The sequence below is a fragment of the Halichoeres trimaculatus genome, unplaced genomic scaffold, assembly GCF_033239565.1.
Source record: "Halichoeres trimaculatus isolate MK-OKI-2021-1 unplaced genomic scaffold, fHalTri1.1 fHalTri1_scaffold_20, whole genome shotgun sequence".
NCBI lineage: Eukaryota > Metazoa > Chordata > Actinopteri > Labriformes > Labridae > Halichoeres > Halichoeres trimaculatus.
This window is the reverse complement of record NW_027437198.1, coordinates 19,375,025-19,390,169: the sequence shown is the minus strand read 5'-3', so window position 1 is coordinate 19,390,169 and position 15,145 is coordinate 19,375,025. Positions and strand designations below refer to the sequence as shown.

General features: G+C 39.1%; 1 protein-coding gene across 4 annotated transcripts in view; it reads right to left on the bottom strand.

Annotated features, from left to right (window-relative positions):
- ttyh2l (tweety homolog 2, like) overlaps positions 1 to 10,816 on the bottom strand; it is a 50,520-nt gene extending 39,704 nt beyond the window's left edge. For 2 of the 4 annotated variants that reach the window (XM_074695742.1, XM_074695741.1), the window contains exons 1-2: positions 10,420 to 10,816; positions 5,887 to 6,059 (exon numbers count right to left, since the gene is read on the bottom strand). In XM_074695742.1, the coding sequence (XP_074551843.1) occupies positions 5,887 to 6,059; positions 10,420 to 10,548 (302 nt within the window). In that variant the 5' untranslated portion in view covers positions 10,549 to 10,816. Of the gene's footprint in view, positions 1 to 3,571; positions 3,643 to 3,988; positions 4,090 to 5,886; positions 6,060 to 10,419 lie in introns of those variants that run through there. The other 2 variants (XM_074695743.1, XM_074695744.1) reach the window with 2 other exon arrangements.
- Between the last annotated feature and the right edge of the window lie 4,329 nt (positions 10,817 to 15,145).

Below are 15,145 nucleotides of genomic sequence, written 5' to 3'. Positions count from 1 at the left end.
TGATGATGATGCCAATTTGTGAACATTTGTGCTTTTATTCACTGGTCACTAGCCACGGCCGTGACACCAACTCAGCAAAACACTTGAAATGAAAACCATAGCCTACTCTCCCACTCCCACTTTACATTCGGTGACCTGTTTTTGCACAACAGGCGTTTCATACTTTTGCGACTAACTTCAACATCCTCATGAGAACACAAAAACTTTTTATCAAAATTTGAGAGGTTTCTCAAAATTTTGGTGTTTCCACTACCAATTTTAGATGTGATGATTACATTCTGCACAATTCTGAGCGTTAAGGAAATGTTGCTACAGTTACTGTCATTCTCAAGAGATGTAAACCTAACATTTTTGCCACAGTGTCAACAGACTGTTGTTGACACTGTGGTGTTCTTTGAGTTGCTTTTGCTGTTGAGAGTAAATAATTATCAAAATGAGGTTGAGAAACAAGTATTACACAGGATTATAACAAGTATTTATCTTTAAGAACACCATAAGTCTCAAACCAGAGACTAAAATCTGTCAGTGTATTGGGATTAGAGTGCTCTTTTAGTCTACACTTTTATGTACTGAAAATAATTTGTTTTTAAATCCATCCTTGAAGTGTATGGGTATATTATTTCAATGGATGCTTTATGCAGAGGATCCTTGTTGAGCTAAATGTATTAGCATCGATTAGAATAAGCTCCAACAGAGAGATGAGGGCACAGAGCTGTGTCTCAAGATAACAGAGCACCTTCGTTAAACAGCATCATGCCCAGTCACTTAGCATTCAACGGGCCTTGTGTGCTCCAGCAAAGGGTTCAACATCGACAGAGAGAGCTAACACAATTAAGCCCAACACTGTCACAAGTTTAAGCAAGTCTGCAGGCAAATTCAATAAAATCTTTTTGGACGCTAATTTAGTCTTTTTAGTTGATATGTATAAAAAATAAGATAAAAACATAAAAGCACTGGTTTATGTCCTGACGTTGCTCTGGAATCCCCCTCACAGTTCACCCTTGCATGGACTGGCATTAGAACAAAGATATAAATGAGATAAACACAGAATAATGAGAAACTTTGGCACAGAGTGGCACAAAACACAAGACAATTTCCCATAAACTTCAAAAGGCTGAATGGTTTGACAGCATAAAAGAGGAACAAGCAGAGTAATCTGTCGTCTCTGTTTTGGTGGTTTTAGTCAGCACAGCAGTCAGCTGAGGGGTTTAGGAGTACGACCACTAAGGTGTCAGCTGACGGGCCCCTGTCAGGAACACAGGAACAGCTTAACTAGCCTTATTTGAATTGTTAAATGGGTTACAAGCTGGGGGAGCTACACAGAAGCTCTTCCTGTTTTTGAGCTACAAAACTCTTGACATTGAAAAGGACCGAAGAAGCCAAATGTTTTGAATGCTGTTTTGGAAAACTCGACTGTATATTCAATCCACAAGGTTACGTGTACCCTCTTCAATAACATCCATCTGAATCATATCTCTTGATCGAATTTTTTGAAAATGTGTTATGTTGGATTTATTTTTTCACACAGAAAAATGTTTCAACTAAGAGCTTCTGTGTGGAGGTTCAGAAACTGGAAGAAATTTATACTGATGCCTCTCTCCATCATTCACAAGTCATCAATATTTGGCCAAAGACTGACCTAATCTGTTTGGTCGTTTTATTGCTTGTTAATGCACCCTCTGGGTCAGTGCAGGAACACTGCCAAAAGATTTTTTTCAACATTTTTCACAAGATTTCATGGATTTCATGGATATAATGGACAGTTAAAAGGCAGCTGGCTGTTAGTCTTTTATTTTACAGAGTATAATACTGCATGCAACAGCTAAGCTTCGCAAACAAAACCAACCAAAAGTGAATTCTGAACATACATCAGCATGACAAGGACTGAGTGCTCAAATGGTAAGACAGCCCTGAAGTGTATCAATGGTAGCTACCATAAGTATCTTACTTAAAGAGGGAGCATTATTCCCATATCTTGAAAATGCTAACAACGCAATGCAACTCAAAAAATACAAGAGCCTCAAGAGAGCATCACAAGTCTTGCTGAGATGAGATCTCCTAACTGGCTCATGAAAGGTTGGGGGAGGGGCATACACCAGATCATGCTTGGCTCTACCCTTCACAGGCCTCAAGATCGCTGACCAATCAGAGGGAAGGGGGTTTGCAGAGCAAGGACCCTTAAAGAGACAGCAGCAAAACAAAGTGTTTCAGATGGAAGCTGAAATTAGGGTTTTCTATAACACCAGTGCCACAAGTTTATCCCAGAAGTTCTTTTCTAACAATGAAGGATGGAGTTTATCCTAAAGGGACAATCACAAAGCCCATTAACAATCACAGAGGAAAAAGATTAAACATTACTGAGCTTACTGAAAAAGGCTATGAGGAGTTTCTAAGTGATCTTGAAAAAGTCTCCCTTCCAGATATACTTCTGATTGTAATAGACACCTTGAAACGAAAAAATCAGCACCATATCACAGGTTACAGGTTATTTTGAAATGCTACTTCTTAGTTTCCTGATCGGGTCAAGAAGGACCAGATTGATTTACGACACGTCTGAGTCTCTGTAACACCAAGAAGTTTAGCAATGAGAAGAGAGATCTGTGTTTTTCTCTGCTGAGAATGATTTCTCCAATCAATTTTGTAGTGATGGTGGACACAGAAGCATAACTGTCTGACAGAAAAAGGACAGAAGAGCAGAAGAAAGTTTAATGGAAGAGTGAGCTAAAGGCTAAAAGGGCTAAACTGTTTGTGATAATGCTCATTCCAACCCACATGCAGCAGTTTGTCTGCCGTGGTCTGTTCAAACTTGAGAGTCAATCAATAAAATTAACAGTGAGGTTACGTTAGCTCTGCTTGGTAGATGACTGGCAGGATAAAACCAGGATTCACTAATGTTACATATTCCAGACATGTCTCACAGCACCAGGCTGTCAGTAGTGTTACATATGGACGGCTACTAAACTACTGTATGAACTGACAGTTGACTTGTTGTCACATTAGCTTATGGATACGTCATAGCACCAGGCTACTAGTAGCACTACATATATCCGGCTACTGACGTATGGTATAAACTCACAACATTTGCTTGTTGTCACCATAAGCATAGCGTTATGCAACTGTACTGAATAATACCTTACGTCACCGCATGTTATCTGGTGAAAAGTTGTCTTGAACAAAGAAAATTTGATTCAAAACAAACACACGGCTGGTTAGAAATCACATCTTTACAACAGTGTGTGTGTGAGACTCCGGGCCAGAAGGGGGAGAGGCAGCCCAATTAAAACAGATCCTCGTCACAGAATCTCTTAACGTGCTCAGAAAAATATAAGAATATATATAAAAAAAAAAAAGCTCAGGAAAACTGAGAAACAAAACCACCACTGCCAAACAGCTGACCAGAAACTTAACAGAAGACCTCGTTGATTGAGAAAAGATCAAAGATGGCCAAATAAGCCTAACACAAAGAGCTGGGTTTGAAGCAAGACCTAGAAACTGCAACCATTTGTTCGGAGCTGCTTTAAATGCAAGTCAGAAACAGGGAAAATAAAGAGTGTATAACAAAACACAGTACCTTGGTACCCTGAGAACACACCAGAAAACTATGAGCAACCTCTCACAACCTCTAAAGGTGAGATAATGAGTCAGCATTGGGAGCTGGAGCTCAAGAGTAAACGTAAGCTTCCCCCCACCTGCTCCAAATCAGGGCAATCAGGCACACACACAAACAAACACATACACACACCCACACACACACACCTGGCCCTGCTCTCTGGTGATCACCTCACCTGAGCCAGAGTATCAAAAACCCAATCCCCCTGACAAACACAGTTAAAAATATTGATTTTCTTGAGCTATAAATCATGAAAAGCTAAAAAAAAGAGTACCAGCAGGATGGGATAAACCCACACCCAGCCACCAAAAACACATGCCAACATTTCTGAACTCAACTGAAACTGTATCAAGTAGAATTTTTCAACGTTGAACTCACATATTAAAATAGTGAGGCTTTGTTTGGCTTTTCTCGTTTGGCAAGGTAATCATCATGGAGCAGGGTCAGGTGTGCAGCCTGATTTGGAACAGGTGGGGAAGCTTTTATAGAAACTCTTGAGCTCCCTGTGCTGACTCATTAGCTCAGTGGCAGAAGCAGCAAGAGGTTGCCCTTCTTATTTCTGTGTGTGTGTGTGTGTGTGCGTGTGTGTGTGTGTGTGTGTGTGTGTGTGTGTGTGTGTGTGTGTGTGTGTGTGTGTGTGTGTGTGTGTGTGTGTGTGTGTGTGTGTGTGTGTGTGTGTGTGTGTGTGTGTGTATCTCTACTCAAGCACCACATTGTCCTTCAGCATCTTTTTTTTTTTGCAATTTCAAGTTTCTTCTTGAAAGTTCTGTCTCCGGCTCTTTTCACCACTGTTCTTTGCGATCTCTCTAAAAACAGCCTTGGCCATCTTTTTTTACAAAAGGGAAGAATTCCTGAGTTCAGTTTCTCAGCTTTGTTTAAGTTTTTTTTTTTTTTTGTTCCTTGTGAATGATTCACAAATTAGGTGGGTATTCTTTTGGGATAACTTTCAGACCAATTGCATTCCACTTCACTTCCTTCCTGACAATAGAGCATACCCACATTTTTACCATGAGATACTCTACCAGTTAGCCACTTTTTGGGTGTTTTGGTATATGATGTTTTTAAAGAGGGAAGACTTGGACATCATAACATTTGTTGAGAAGACTTCAATGCAAAATATTGAGTCATTTTAACCTTAGTGCTGACTTTAAATTAAACTATAAAACACACTTTTTTAATTCCCTTAAAGCAACTCTATTTGTTTCACTCTGTATCATGCTATGCACAACACTCTGAAGAAACGTCCACTGATAGAGTGAGTGCAGAATGAGGGAAATGCACTGTTAGCATGCACTTGAGCAGCTAAGGAACCACCATATTGCTAAATGGGCCCCTCAACGAGTGGTACCTCTCAATGCCTGGTACCTGGCAATCGGTATCGGTACTCAACAGTACCAAGTTTCGGTACTTTAGAGTGTGTTTATGTGGTAGTAAATAAATACATGTCTAAATATATGTCATGTCAACGTTTTTCAATTTCCCAAAATATAAACGTGCAATGCTGTCTTCATGTCCAGCATGAAAAACCATCTACTCTTCCACTCCCTCACAGCAACAAGGATACGTTCCGGTACCTAAACATGGAACCGTTTGATTTTACGTGAATCGCTACTCTGTACAGACAGAGTTTGGTCAGTACCTATAAAAGTACCTAATTTGGCACCCATCCCTACCCCTGACAGGCCCAATTCCCAGTCTTAGTCCATACTGGGACTTGAACCAGCAACTCTTTTCGGTGCCCTTAACAACATGTTTGAGAAAAAACAATTAAATGTCTATTTAAGCTCTCTCACTGGACCCATATTCTATCTTTTTGTTATTGAGGTGGCAGGCAATGAGACCTGTCTGCTGCCTGTTATCAGGGAGACCCCCAAAAGTTTTGGCTTCACTGTTGGTAGCTGTTATACAGTCCAAGTTTTTAAGTCTATGCTGAATTGGAGCCCTCACTGTCATGTTTTTTTTTTTTTTTTAGCGTTTTATTTCACATTTTTCCAGGACACAAATACCTATTTCTTTATAAACTAATCTAGTCTGCAATTTTTGGTGGAACATAAAATTCAAATCTTGAACCAAGACATAACAAATCTTAGCCTGAAAGAAACTTTGTGAAGGGAATAAAAAAAACAGTAATGTTAAGTTTTTTGGGTGGATTAAAAAATCTTCAAATAACAACCCAGTTTCTACGAGGCCTTGAAGAGTCAGTAGTAACTTATTCTTTGCGTGTTTTTTAGCACAAAAAGGAAAAAAAAATACTCTGTTAAACAATCAAAACTCACCATATGACGAGGCCCGCGATGACAGCAGCCCAGGTGAAGCAGCAGTTATTGGGCCTTTTGGTGTCTTCGTCTATATCCCTGCACCAGCAACACAGGAGGGTTAGGTACACTGCCAGAAGCAGCAGGCTCAGAGTCAGACCAACTGCACCAACACCTGCTAGAAGGATCAGAGACTGGAGATGGAGAGTGGAGACAAAAAATAGAAAATATTCAGATAAGGATAAGTACGTCCTTTAATTACAAGAAATTCTGTCTTGTAATTAAAAAGGACGGCAGATGTTCAGTCTTTGCAATGTCAAGCTGATGACTTTAACAATCAAAAGGTTCATATTGTACTAAATATTCAAAAAAAGAAAGGAAAAAACAGGATCAAACAGTGCTTTTGTGTTAAGATATGTGTGCCAATCTTGTCCATCGAGTAATATAATCACTTCCACCGTAAAGGAAGGGTACCAAAGGTAACATTTGGTGGTCTTGAGGCAAAGAGATCCCCAAAGAATGTTTTTTTTCCCACCGTAACACAACTGTGACTCCAGCGGGGATGGAAACAGAAAGGATCCAAGGCTGCAGAAGGCAAGCATCATGTGACTCAACAGCTTTCATGCAGTCTTGTGATTTGAGTGTACAAAACATTCAAAGCCCGAAGGACGAGGAGCAACACTGATAGACAGAAAAACAAGAAGGAAATACAGTATTGAAACAGTCTGGAAATGCCTTTGAACTGTGATGATAAATCCCCATGGTCCAAACATTTTTGCTTATGCACTGAGAAGCTGTTTCTTTTATCGGAACATAAGTGACGAAGCACAGAAGTGGCAGAACGCTCCAAGGCAAGCAAGAATTGAATTGTTTGTCTGTTTTAGATGAAAATGGGAACAAATTTTTGGATTACACCCATCCTGTTTTCAATCATGTTTCATTTCTTACAGTCATGTCAGGCAGTACCACCATTTTATTGAGCCATCATGTTGTTTGTGCTTGCTTTTTTTTCCAGCTATCCATCTTAAGCCAGCAGACAAATAATTCTGTTTGTCTTTTTAGCCGCCTCATAAAACTAATCCCTGATCATTTAAGAAGTGCTTACACTCCTGCACAAACATGGCAAGAGGAAATAACAGATGATTTCTGGTGTTCAGATCAAGAAACAAACACAGGGAATACCCTGCTGTAGCTTTCATTTTTTAGGACTCCAACATAAATCACTGAGCTCTTAACAATCGAGATAAAAACTATGACCTTGATTTCACTTGCAAATAATTTCCACTTAAGTTTTTTAAGCCAGAAAGTTCAGACAGACTGAGTCTGGCTGACTAAGCAAACCACAGCGTGTGTGACTAATTATTCCATTTGGATGACATTGATACTGTCACTGAATTTAAATTTTATTCCTTTGCATTTCACAGTGTCCTTCTCTATATATCCTTTTTCTGTAGTCATGGTGTGCTGATGAATCTGAGTCTCGTCTTTTGGCCCAAAAGGTTGTTTAAAAAAATAGAATCTGACTCTGGTTTACGACTTTTTTAATGTGCAGACACAACCAAAAAGCAGGAAAATGACAAAGAAGTAAGGGGTCCAAATTGGGGATGGACTGATATTCGGGAAGGCCGATATTCAGGGTTTTGAGGCATATCGGCGTTGGCTTTTATTTAATTGCAAAAATGAATAAATAAATAAAAACTGTGTTCTTTTGACCCCGATGTAGCATCATCGTTCTGTCTGCAGTCACTATTTTGTCTCCAGCATTGTCCCACCCACAGTACCATCTGATTGGTTGCACACAGAGCCATAGCTCAGGTAACAGCCAATCAGCAGTGAAAGCTGTCCACAGAGCTCACACACACTGTAGAGAGGAGAAAAGGTTTAGCCGAGTGGAGCTATACATTTCAAAAGCAAGTTTAGGCAGCAGACTTTGTCATAATAGACTTAAACAGCCCACTCCTGTTTTTTATTTTTTATTTTTTAGATTTCATTTTACTTAAGACATGAGGCTGAGCTTGGGAGCCTTCCAATAAACATATGCTTAAAGGCATTTAAATGAAGTTACGCATTGAAGTTTGTATTATTCCAAATTTTGATGCCAATATTTCCACATTTTACTGCAAATGAATATCGGCTCCAAATATCAGCTTCCTTGACGACTAATTATCGGTATCAGTATCGACCCTATAAAAACCATATCAGTCTATCTCTTATGCAAATCTTGATTCATAAACAGATATGTGGCCTGCAGATGGTTTACGACTGAACAGTAATCATAGAAAAAAATTGACCTTCTGTTTCACCAAGTCCCTCAGATATTATGCTGACCTTGTTTGGATCTTAGTTTTGCTTGCCACTTCTAAAATCAATGCATGTTTAACTTGGAGTGCACCGCTGACAGGCTGGCACACATTGCTTAACAACAAACAGAAATCAAATTTAGCCTCAAGTTACCCCAATCCTGCCAAAAAGAGCTTGTAACAAAGTTACAAACAAAAAAAGAGGGCGATCTTTCTCTGAGTGATGCAACAGTAATTGCTTCTTACATTAAATAGGTCACTACAGAAACGTGCCAGCAGAGTGCTGCCCTACCTTAACTTGCACTCAGGCCAAAACCTTAATCCGAGGATTTACTAGTAGTTGTTTTTTGGAACACAGATGACGAGCCACAAGGCGCCGTGTCTATGCTTTAGTGCGTCATGTGCTGGTTAAATTTCTCCTCTCTAAAACTTAGTTCAGGTCCTAGAAATGATGCTAGTTCTGCTTTCCTTCCAATCAAAGCCCTTTGTTTTACTATTAGACAAGCAGTTGTGAAATTTCTTGCCATAACAAATACCATAACAAAGCAGAGGATGCACATGGGAGGAGGATGAGAATGGAATCTTATAACAGAATTGTCAAGGACATATACAGATGACTTATCTTTATCCTTTCAAAGGAATGTTTGGTGAAAAGTTGTCAGACTTAGAGGTTTGACTAATGGCATTAACCTAAATGACCTTTACTGCATTAAAAGAGGACAAGAACCCCATTGCGTCAAACAAAGACCATGAGTTGTTTCCTGGCTCTGAAGACAGCAAACAGTCCCTCTGTGACAACAGCATGGCACTCCTCACTGTGACACTGCTGGGATTCAACGACCCACATGGATCTTGGAGGCAGTGGTACAGTGAAGGACACGGGTTAAGGTTACTGGTAATGGCTTCTACATTCGGAAATGACCCGGTGGCACTTGAGTATGTGCTTATACACAGGGGTGCACACACACTGCTAAACTCAGTGCATGTTTTTTTTTTTTTTGTGATTTTAAGGCTTGTTTCATTTTAAAAGACAGCTTTAACAGTCAGAGTAGTCTGAAATGAGAACACAGTCATCTAGATAGTAAACAAATCCAGAGTCAGTAATTTCACAATAAATCCTGTTAGACAGTATTTTTCAAAATTAAAAAAAAAACTACCAACAAGCTTCATTTTATGGGAATAAACAATAAAATTATGTTCCCCTCATATGAACTTTGATAGTTGGTTTCAGTTCCTATTTTGCAGTTCAAACTGTGCTGTAAAATTGATTTTTTAAAAATATTTCTAATTTCTCTTTTGCAGATAAATCTAACTTCTGTTGTGTTGAAATAAAATTACGATATCACAAAGACACAAAGACAGTGGCAGAGAAACAGAATAAGTTCATAATCATAGCATAAAGGCATTTGTGGTAATGGATGGAGACAGAGAAGTAATGGTGACCACTTAGAAGCATCCATTTATTTTCTCACTGCACAGCATTTGATCTATGACTGATCTGGCCACAGCCTGTGCCACTAATCATTGCATTAAATGGAAGCAAATGGTCATAAATGTTCTTAGGTTCTAATGGAAATACTTAGTATATTTCTTACTTCAGAGAGAAAAAAAAGAAGTTCTCAAATCACATCAGACAAATCATTAATCTCTCACAAAAAGGACAGTAAAATATGTATAAAATAAGAATCCTTTACAGAGGATGTTGTTTACAGTGATAAAATAAGCATCAAGTTGTTTTTTTCATGGCTGTGGGTTTATTTATATATTTTAAGTCTGTTTTGTTTTTAACACTTCCATGGTTGCTATAACCTCCTGTTTAATAGAGTAAATAACACAAGAAAAGTCAAACATCTAGTGATGCCTTGTTTTTTAGAGTTATAAATAATAAGCTTGAAAAAACTAAAACGTAGCAGTAGATACAGTACAGAGTTGTGTACCAGCTGAAATATTTCATTGTCCAGTTAATACAGGTCATGTGTCATCATGTGAGAACTGCACTGCAATGTGGAGACTTACTTCCCTCACTTGCAGCCACAATGGTAACGAGAGTGATCATTCAATAAGAAAGTAATAAAAGGAGTTTTAACCATACAAAAATAAAGCTTTTCTTTGATCAAAGTTACTGGCTTTTTAAGTTAAACACTTAAACGCATTGATCAGTACTGACCGAAGTGGACCCCTACAGCAGTGACGCTGCTGGTGAGTTTCTGTAAAGAGTCTGCGTGCGCTTTTACGCACAAGTACAGTCACCAACCTGCTGATAGCTCGTCTCCTCCGGTTTGAAAGTGTTGTCCACCGGCTCAAAAAGGAAGTTAAAGTGGGGGAAATTGTGCAGCCAGTATGTCCACCACGGAGCAACGTACTCGAGGCGTACAGTGGCCATTCCTGCTCCGAAAGTCAGTCAAAAGATCCACCGACTGTATGCTTTCCTTAGAGTCCTTGTCACTCGAGAATTCCCAAGATGAAAAATAAAAAATAAAAAATAGACAAACAAAAGCAACTACAGCTCTGAGTACATCCGGTGTTGAATTGTTGGTTTTGCTTTTGTCATGTAGCCTCCAGAGCAGTTCTGCATCTTAATTCCTGATTCAGTTTCCATTGTTCAGTGGGAACTATTGAGTTGCGCCTCAGCCTCAGTGCGGGCCAAGCGTTTGAATCCGAGACACGGGATGGTGACAGTGTGAACCTGCCCCCTTCAACAGAGAAGGCGTGTCAAACCACTTTCAAGTCAAGTGGGCCAGGCGGGTCATGGTAGACTTGGAATTTAAAAAACAAACATCTAGCCTAATTGTAAAGCTTCTGCAAGGCGGAAAAATTCACACGGAGAATATCTCCCCTGGAAAGTGAAGATTCAAAATGATTTAATGCCAGTGTAACTTTCTTACACACGAGCATGCAACTCCTGGTGGACATCACCGGCCTACAGTCACTTCTCAACGTAAGTGTTGCAGTCAAACAGGGCAAAAGGTTTCTTTATAAAAGCTTCCATGAAAAAAAAAAAAGAAGAAAAAGAAAAAGCTCTACACACTGCTTTCCCTGTACTCATTGCTTCTGTGTGTATTTTTGGCACAGGAGGGCAGGGGTATTTAATGCACTATTTATGGCTTCTGCTGTTAATGTCTGACCTCTTGTGGACAATGAGGCGCACTGAGGTTAACATTAATGAGAATGCTAATGAGACGCTGCGGCCGCTGGTAAAGAATGCTGGCTTCTGCATTTGTTCATGCATTTTTCCCAGTTGTGAATTTTCCTGTGCAACGCATTTACCACAATAACTGTAATACGGAGGCACAGGGTTTTGTTTCAGAGCACAGCTGAGTTCAACTAGAAGATAAAATCAACGTTTGTGGCGTACTTGCATGTCAAAACAAGTAACAGTAAATGATGCATGCACAGAGATTGTTTAACGTGTTGCATGAGTGAGTGGCACTGGATAAGATGTAACACATGAAAAAATGCACACTGACATGGAGTAGTAGGCTCAATACTTCTCATACAATTAGCAGTGTGAGTGCTATTAGCTTCTTATACATTAAAGAAAGTGTGGACCCCGGGTAGGAGCCTGATAATGGCCGGAGTTGGCACCCCTGCTAATGTGTTGCTATCTTGTCACAATGTGTAATCAGTGATAAAAACGTCCTGCTGTGGTTTGAATTTATATCAGTGAATCTTAGAGACCGATGGAAGAGCAGTGCAAACATTTTGCATCGACTCAGTTTAATGATAATTAGTTGCATTATTATTATTATTATTATTATTATTATTATTATTATTATTATTATTATTATCAATTAATTAATTAATTAATTTTAAAAAATCATTAAAATGTATTCTCTTTTTTTTCTTAAAGGGGCTGTGATCTTTAAAAAGTCTCCCTTCTAGATATATGCTCAGTTGTAACCCAGAATTTAAAATTAGATTATCAGCACAAGCATAGGTTATTTTGAAATGCTACTTTGTAGCTTCCCGATCGGGTCAAGAAGGACCAGTCTAAGTCTCTATGACAACACCACGCCAGCTGACAAAGTGTAGTAGTGAGAAGAGACATCTGTGTTTTTCTCTGCTGAAAACAATTTCAGTGATTAATTTTCTTGTAATGTTGGACACAGGAGCCTAACTGTCAGACTGAAAAAGGACAGAGGAGCAGAAGAAAGCTTAATGGGAGAGTGATACAGCACGAGCTAAAGGCTAAACGGGCTAAGCTGTTTTTGATGATGTTCATTCCAACCCACATGCAGCGTTTTTTTTATGTTTGTTTGTTTGTTTTGTTTTTTTGCAGTGGTCTGTTCAAAATTGAGTATATCAATAAAATGAAGAGTGAGGTTACGATAGTTCAACTTGGTAGCTGAGCACTGGCAGTTTACTTGTTGTCATGTTAGACTAGGGATACACCATATGGCATGCATTTGTTTTGGAAGCAAAAGAATGGAGAGTGTATATTACTTCTTTCTTTGATCAGTGCAACTTCTTTTGCAGGATGCAAAGCTATGTATTTATTTGTAGAATTAGGGTTATAACAAGCAAACTTTGCGAACTTGGTTTGTTACACACAGCCTTGCTGCCAAGTGTTCTTAGATGTGTTGGGAAAGTGTGACAATGAAGAATCCTTGTTATATCCTACCTCTGTACATCCAACAAAGTAAAACCGCACCAAGTAGAGCAAATGTAACCTCACTCTTCATTTTACAGACAAACCTCAGGTTTTATCAGACCTCTGCAGTATAACTGCTGCATGTGGGTTGTGATGCACACAAACAGCTTAACTCGTGTTTTACCCTGTGCTGTATGACTCAACCATCTAGCTTTCTTTTGCTGTGCTGTCCTTTTTTCTTTTGCCATTCCAGCTCCAGTTTTAGCCATTACTACAAAATAAATCAAGAAATCGTTCACCAGAGCAAAGATCAGGTCTTGGTTCTCACTGCTAAACTTTGCCAGCTGGTCTGGTGTCATTAGACTTTTGGTCTATGTGCCATAAATGGAATCATGTTTTCCAGGAAAATCTGACCTAACCACAGATACTGAGAAATAGCACTGAGGGATAACTGATTTTAGAGGTTTTAATCTTATTTAAACTTTAAATCAGTATGTAAAGTTGGGGAAATTTGAAGATCACTCAAGTTTTCAACATTTCTCATTTAACTTTGGGCTTTTCTGATTCGTCCAGTGTTGCCAGATTTCATGACAAGCAACCAGCTATAAAGGTTGAGTGTACAAGATTTCCTACAAAGTAAAAATAAAATTCCAATTGTTACAGGAATAATCCCGCTCAATCATCTAGAACAGGCTTCTATATGTGTGTGTAAGTGTCTGTGTCTGCCTCAACCCTCTTCTCTGACTGTATGTTGATGCTTTGGTTGTATCAGCGCATTTCTAGTCGGAGAGTTGGCGGTTGCCAATCACAGTGCGCAGGTGACTTTGCGTGTTTACAATTGCAAGTTGGAGCTTATCAGAGCAGTTACAATGGTGAGTGTAGTACGGTGGAAGAAAGACAGAGCCAAAGTGAAATGAAACGCCAAACAAATAAAACTTTTTCGTAAATGAGGGTGAAGCTTGGCTTGACTTTTCCTCACTTTTGGGAACTTTGAGAGCAGCTCAGGATGAGGAGCGTTGCCGGTTGGCTTTCTGCTAACCAGGTATGTGTCTAATACCTGTGATAAGCTTGTGCTAAGCGATACTACAGGTGGGTGGTGGGCTAGTGAGCGTGTTCTCTAACCTTTGGTCAGAGGCTGTAGGTGTGTGCTTCCGCTGGCACTGAGCCAAGTAGGAGGAGCCCAATATGAATGTCATGTTTACTAACAAGTAATGAAAATTCCTGCGGACTCTAATCTTATAGAAACAAGCCAAAAAATCCCCTACCACATAGTGTAAACAAGAAACCTCTGAATAACATCTATCTAAGTTTGCAGTAAACCAACAGTAAACACAATCAACATAAGTATCATGTTTTGTAGTTTGAAAAATAATCAACAAAAACAGATAAATCACAAATCAAATAAATTAATAGATAAATGTTAGTCACTGACTCTTAGGGCAGTAACCAGGAAACAGGAAACTATCACGTTGTCCCATTCATGTTTCTTGTTGCTGTGGAGACCTGGAAGAGAAGCAGGCCGGGTTTAAATTTTTTAATGATCTGAATCTAAATAATACCTTTTTTTGTCCGTAGGCAGCCTGAACACTCCCTCATCCATCGTCGTTAGCTAAACCTTTGCTGTTAGGAAAAGAAAGCTATCGAGGTTTTGGCGCAGTAAATCTTTTAAAGCGACCCGAAATGTCTTCAACACAACTACACAATGATGTATCTAACAAATATGAACCAGCAATAGCAACAGCAACAGCTAGCATTTGCACCAAAGAAAATAGAAAGTGCCTTCGTACTGATCAAGAAGTGTTTGAAGACAGCAGAATCTCAACTAAAGATAAAGAGCAAGTAATTGATTAAATACCTCTGAATTTACAATATATTTTTTTAGTGTAGAAGCCAGCTAATGGCGTATATGAAATAGCATTCTTCAGTCGATGAGATTGCAGACTTTTCTGTACACACATTCACAGTCAGGTTTAGTCATACTTCTGTGTCTGAGAAAGGCTCCACCACCGTCTGTGATGAAATTACATCTCACTCTCACTGCTGTCCCGGCCCTGTTAAGTGTAATAGGTCTGTTCAATTTTCTTTTCTCTTTGCTCAACTCAGAATTTAATAGAAGTGCTGAAAGCATATCTGGATTTGATCTATAAAATCTGATCTATAAAAAGGTCCCATCTTTGTTAAACTATATTGAAATTCTAAGTATTAAAGTCATGGCAAATACAACGCAATTAACATTCAGTTACAGGCAAAAGAGACGGCTGCAGCATGAAAAGTAATGGAAATAGCCAGCCTTGGGAAATCAACCATGTGAAATAAAATAAAATAAAAGTCTATTGGCAGATAAAAAGAAAGATTAAAATATGTCTTATGCATTTTGCCCTGAGGAGGA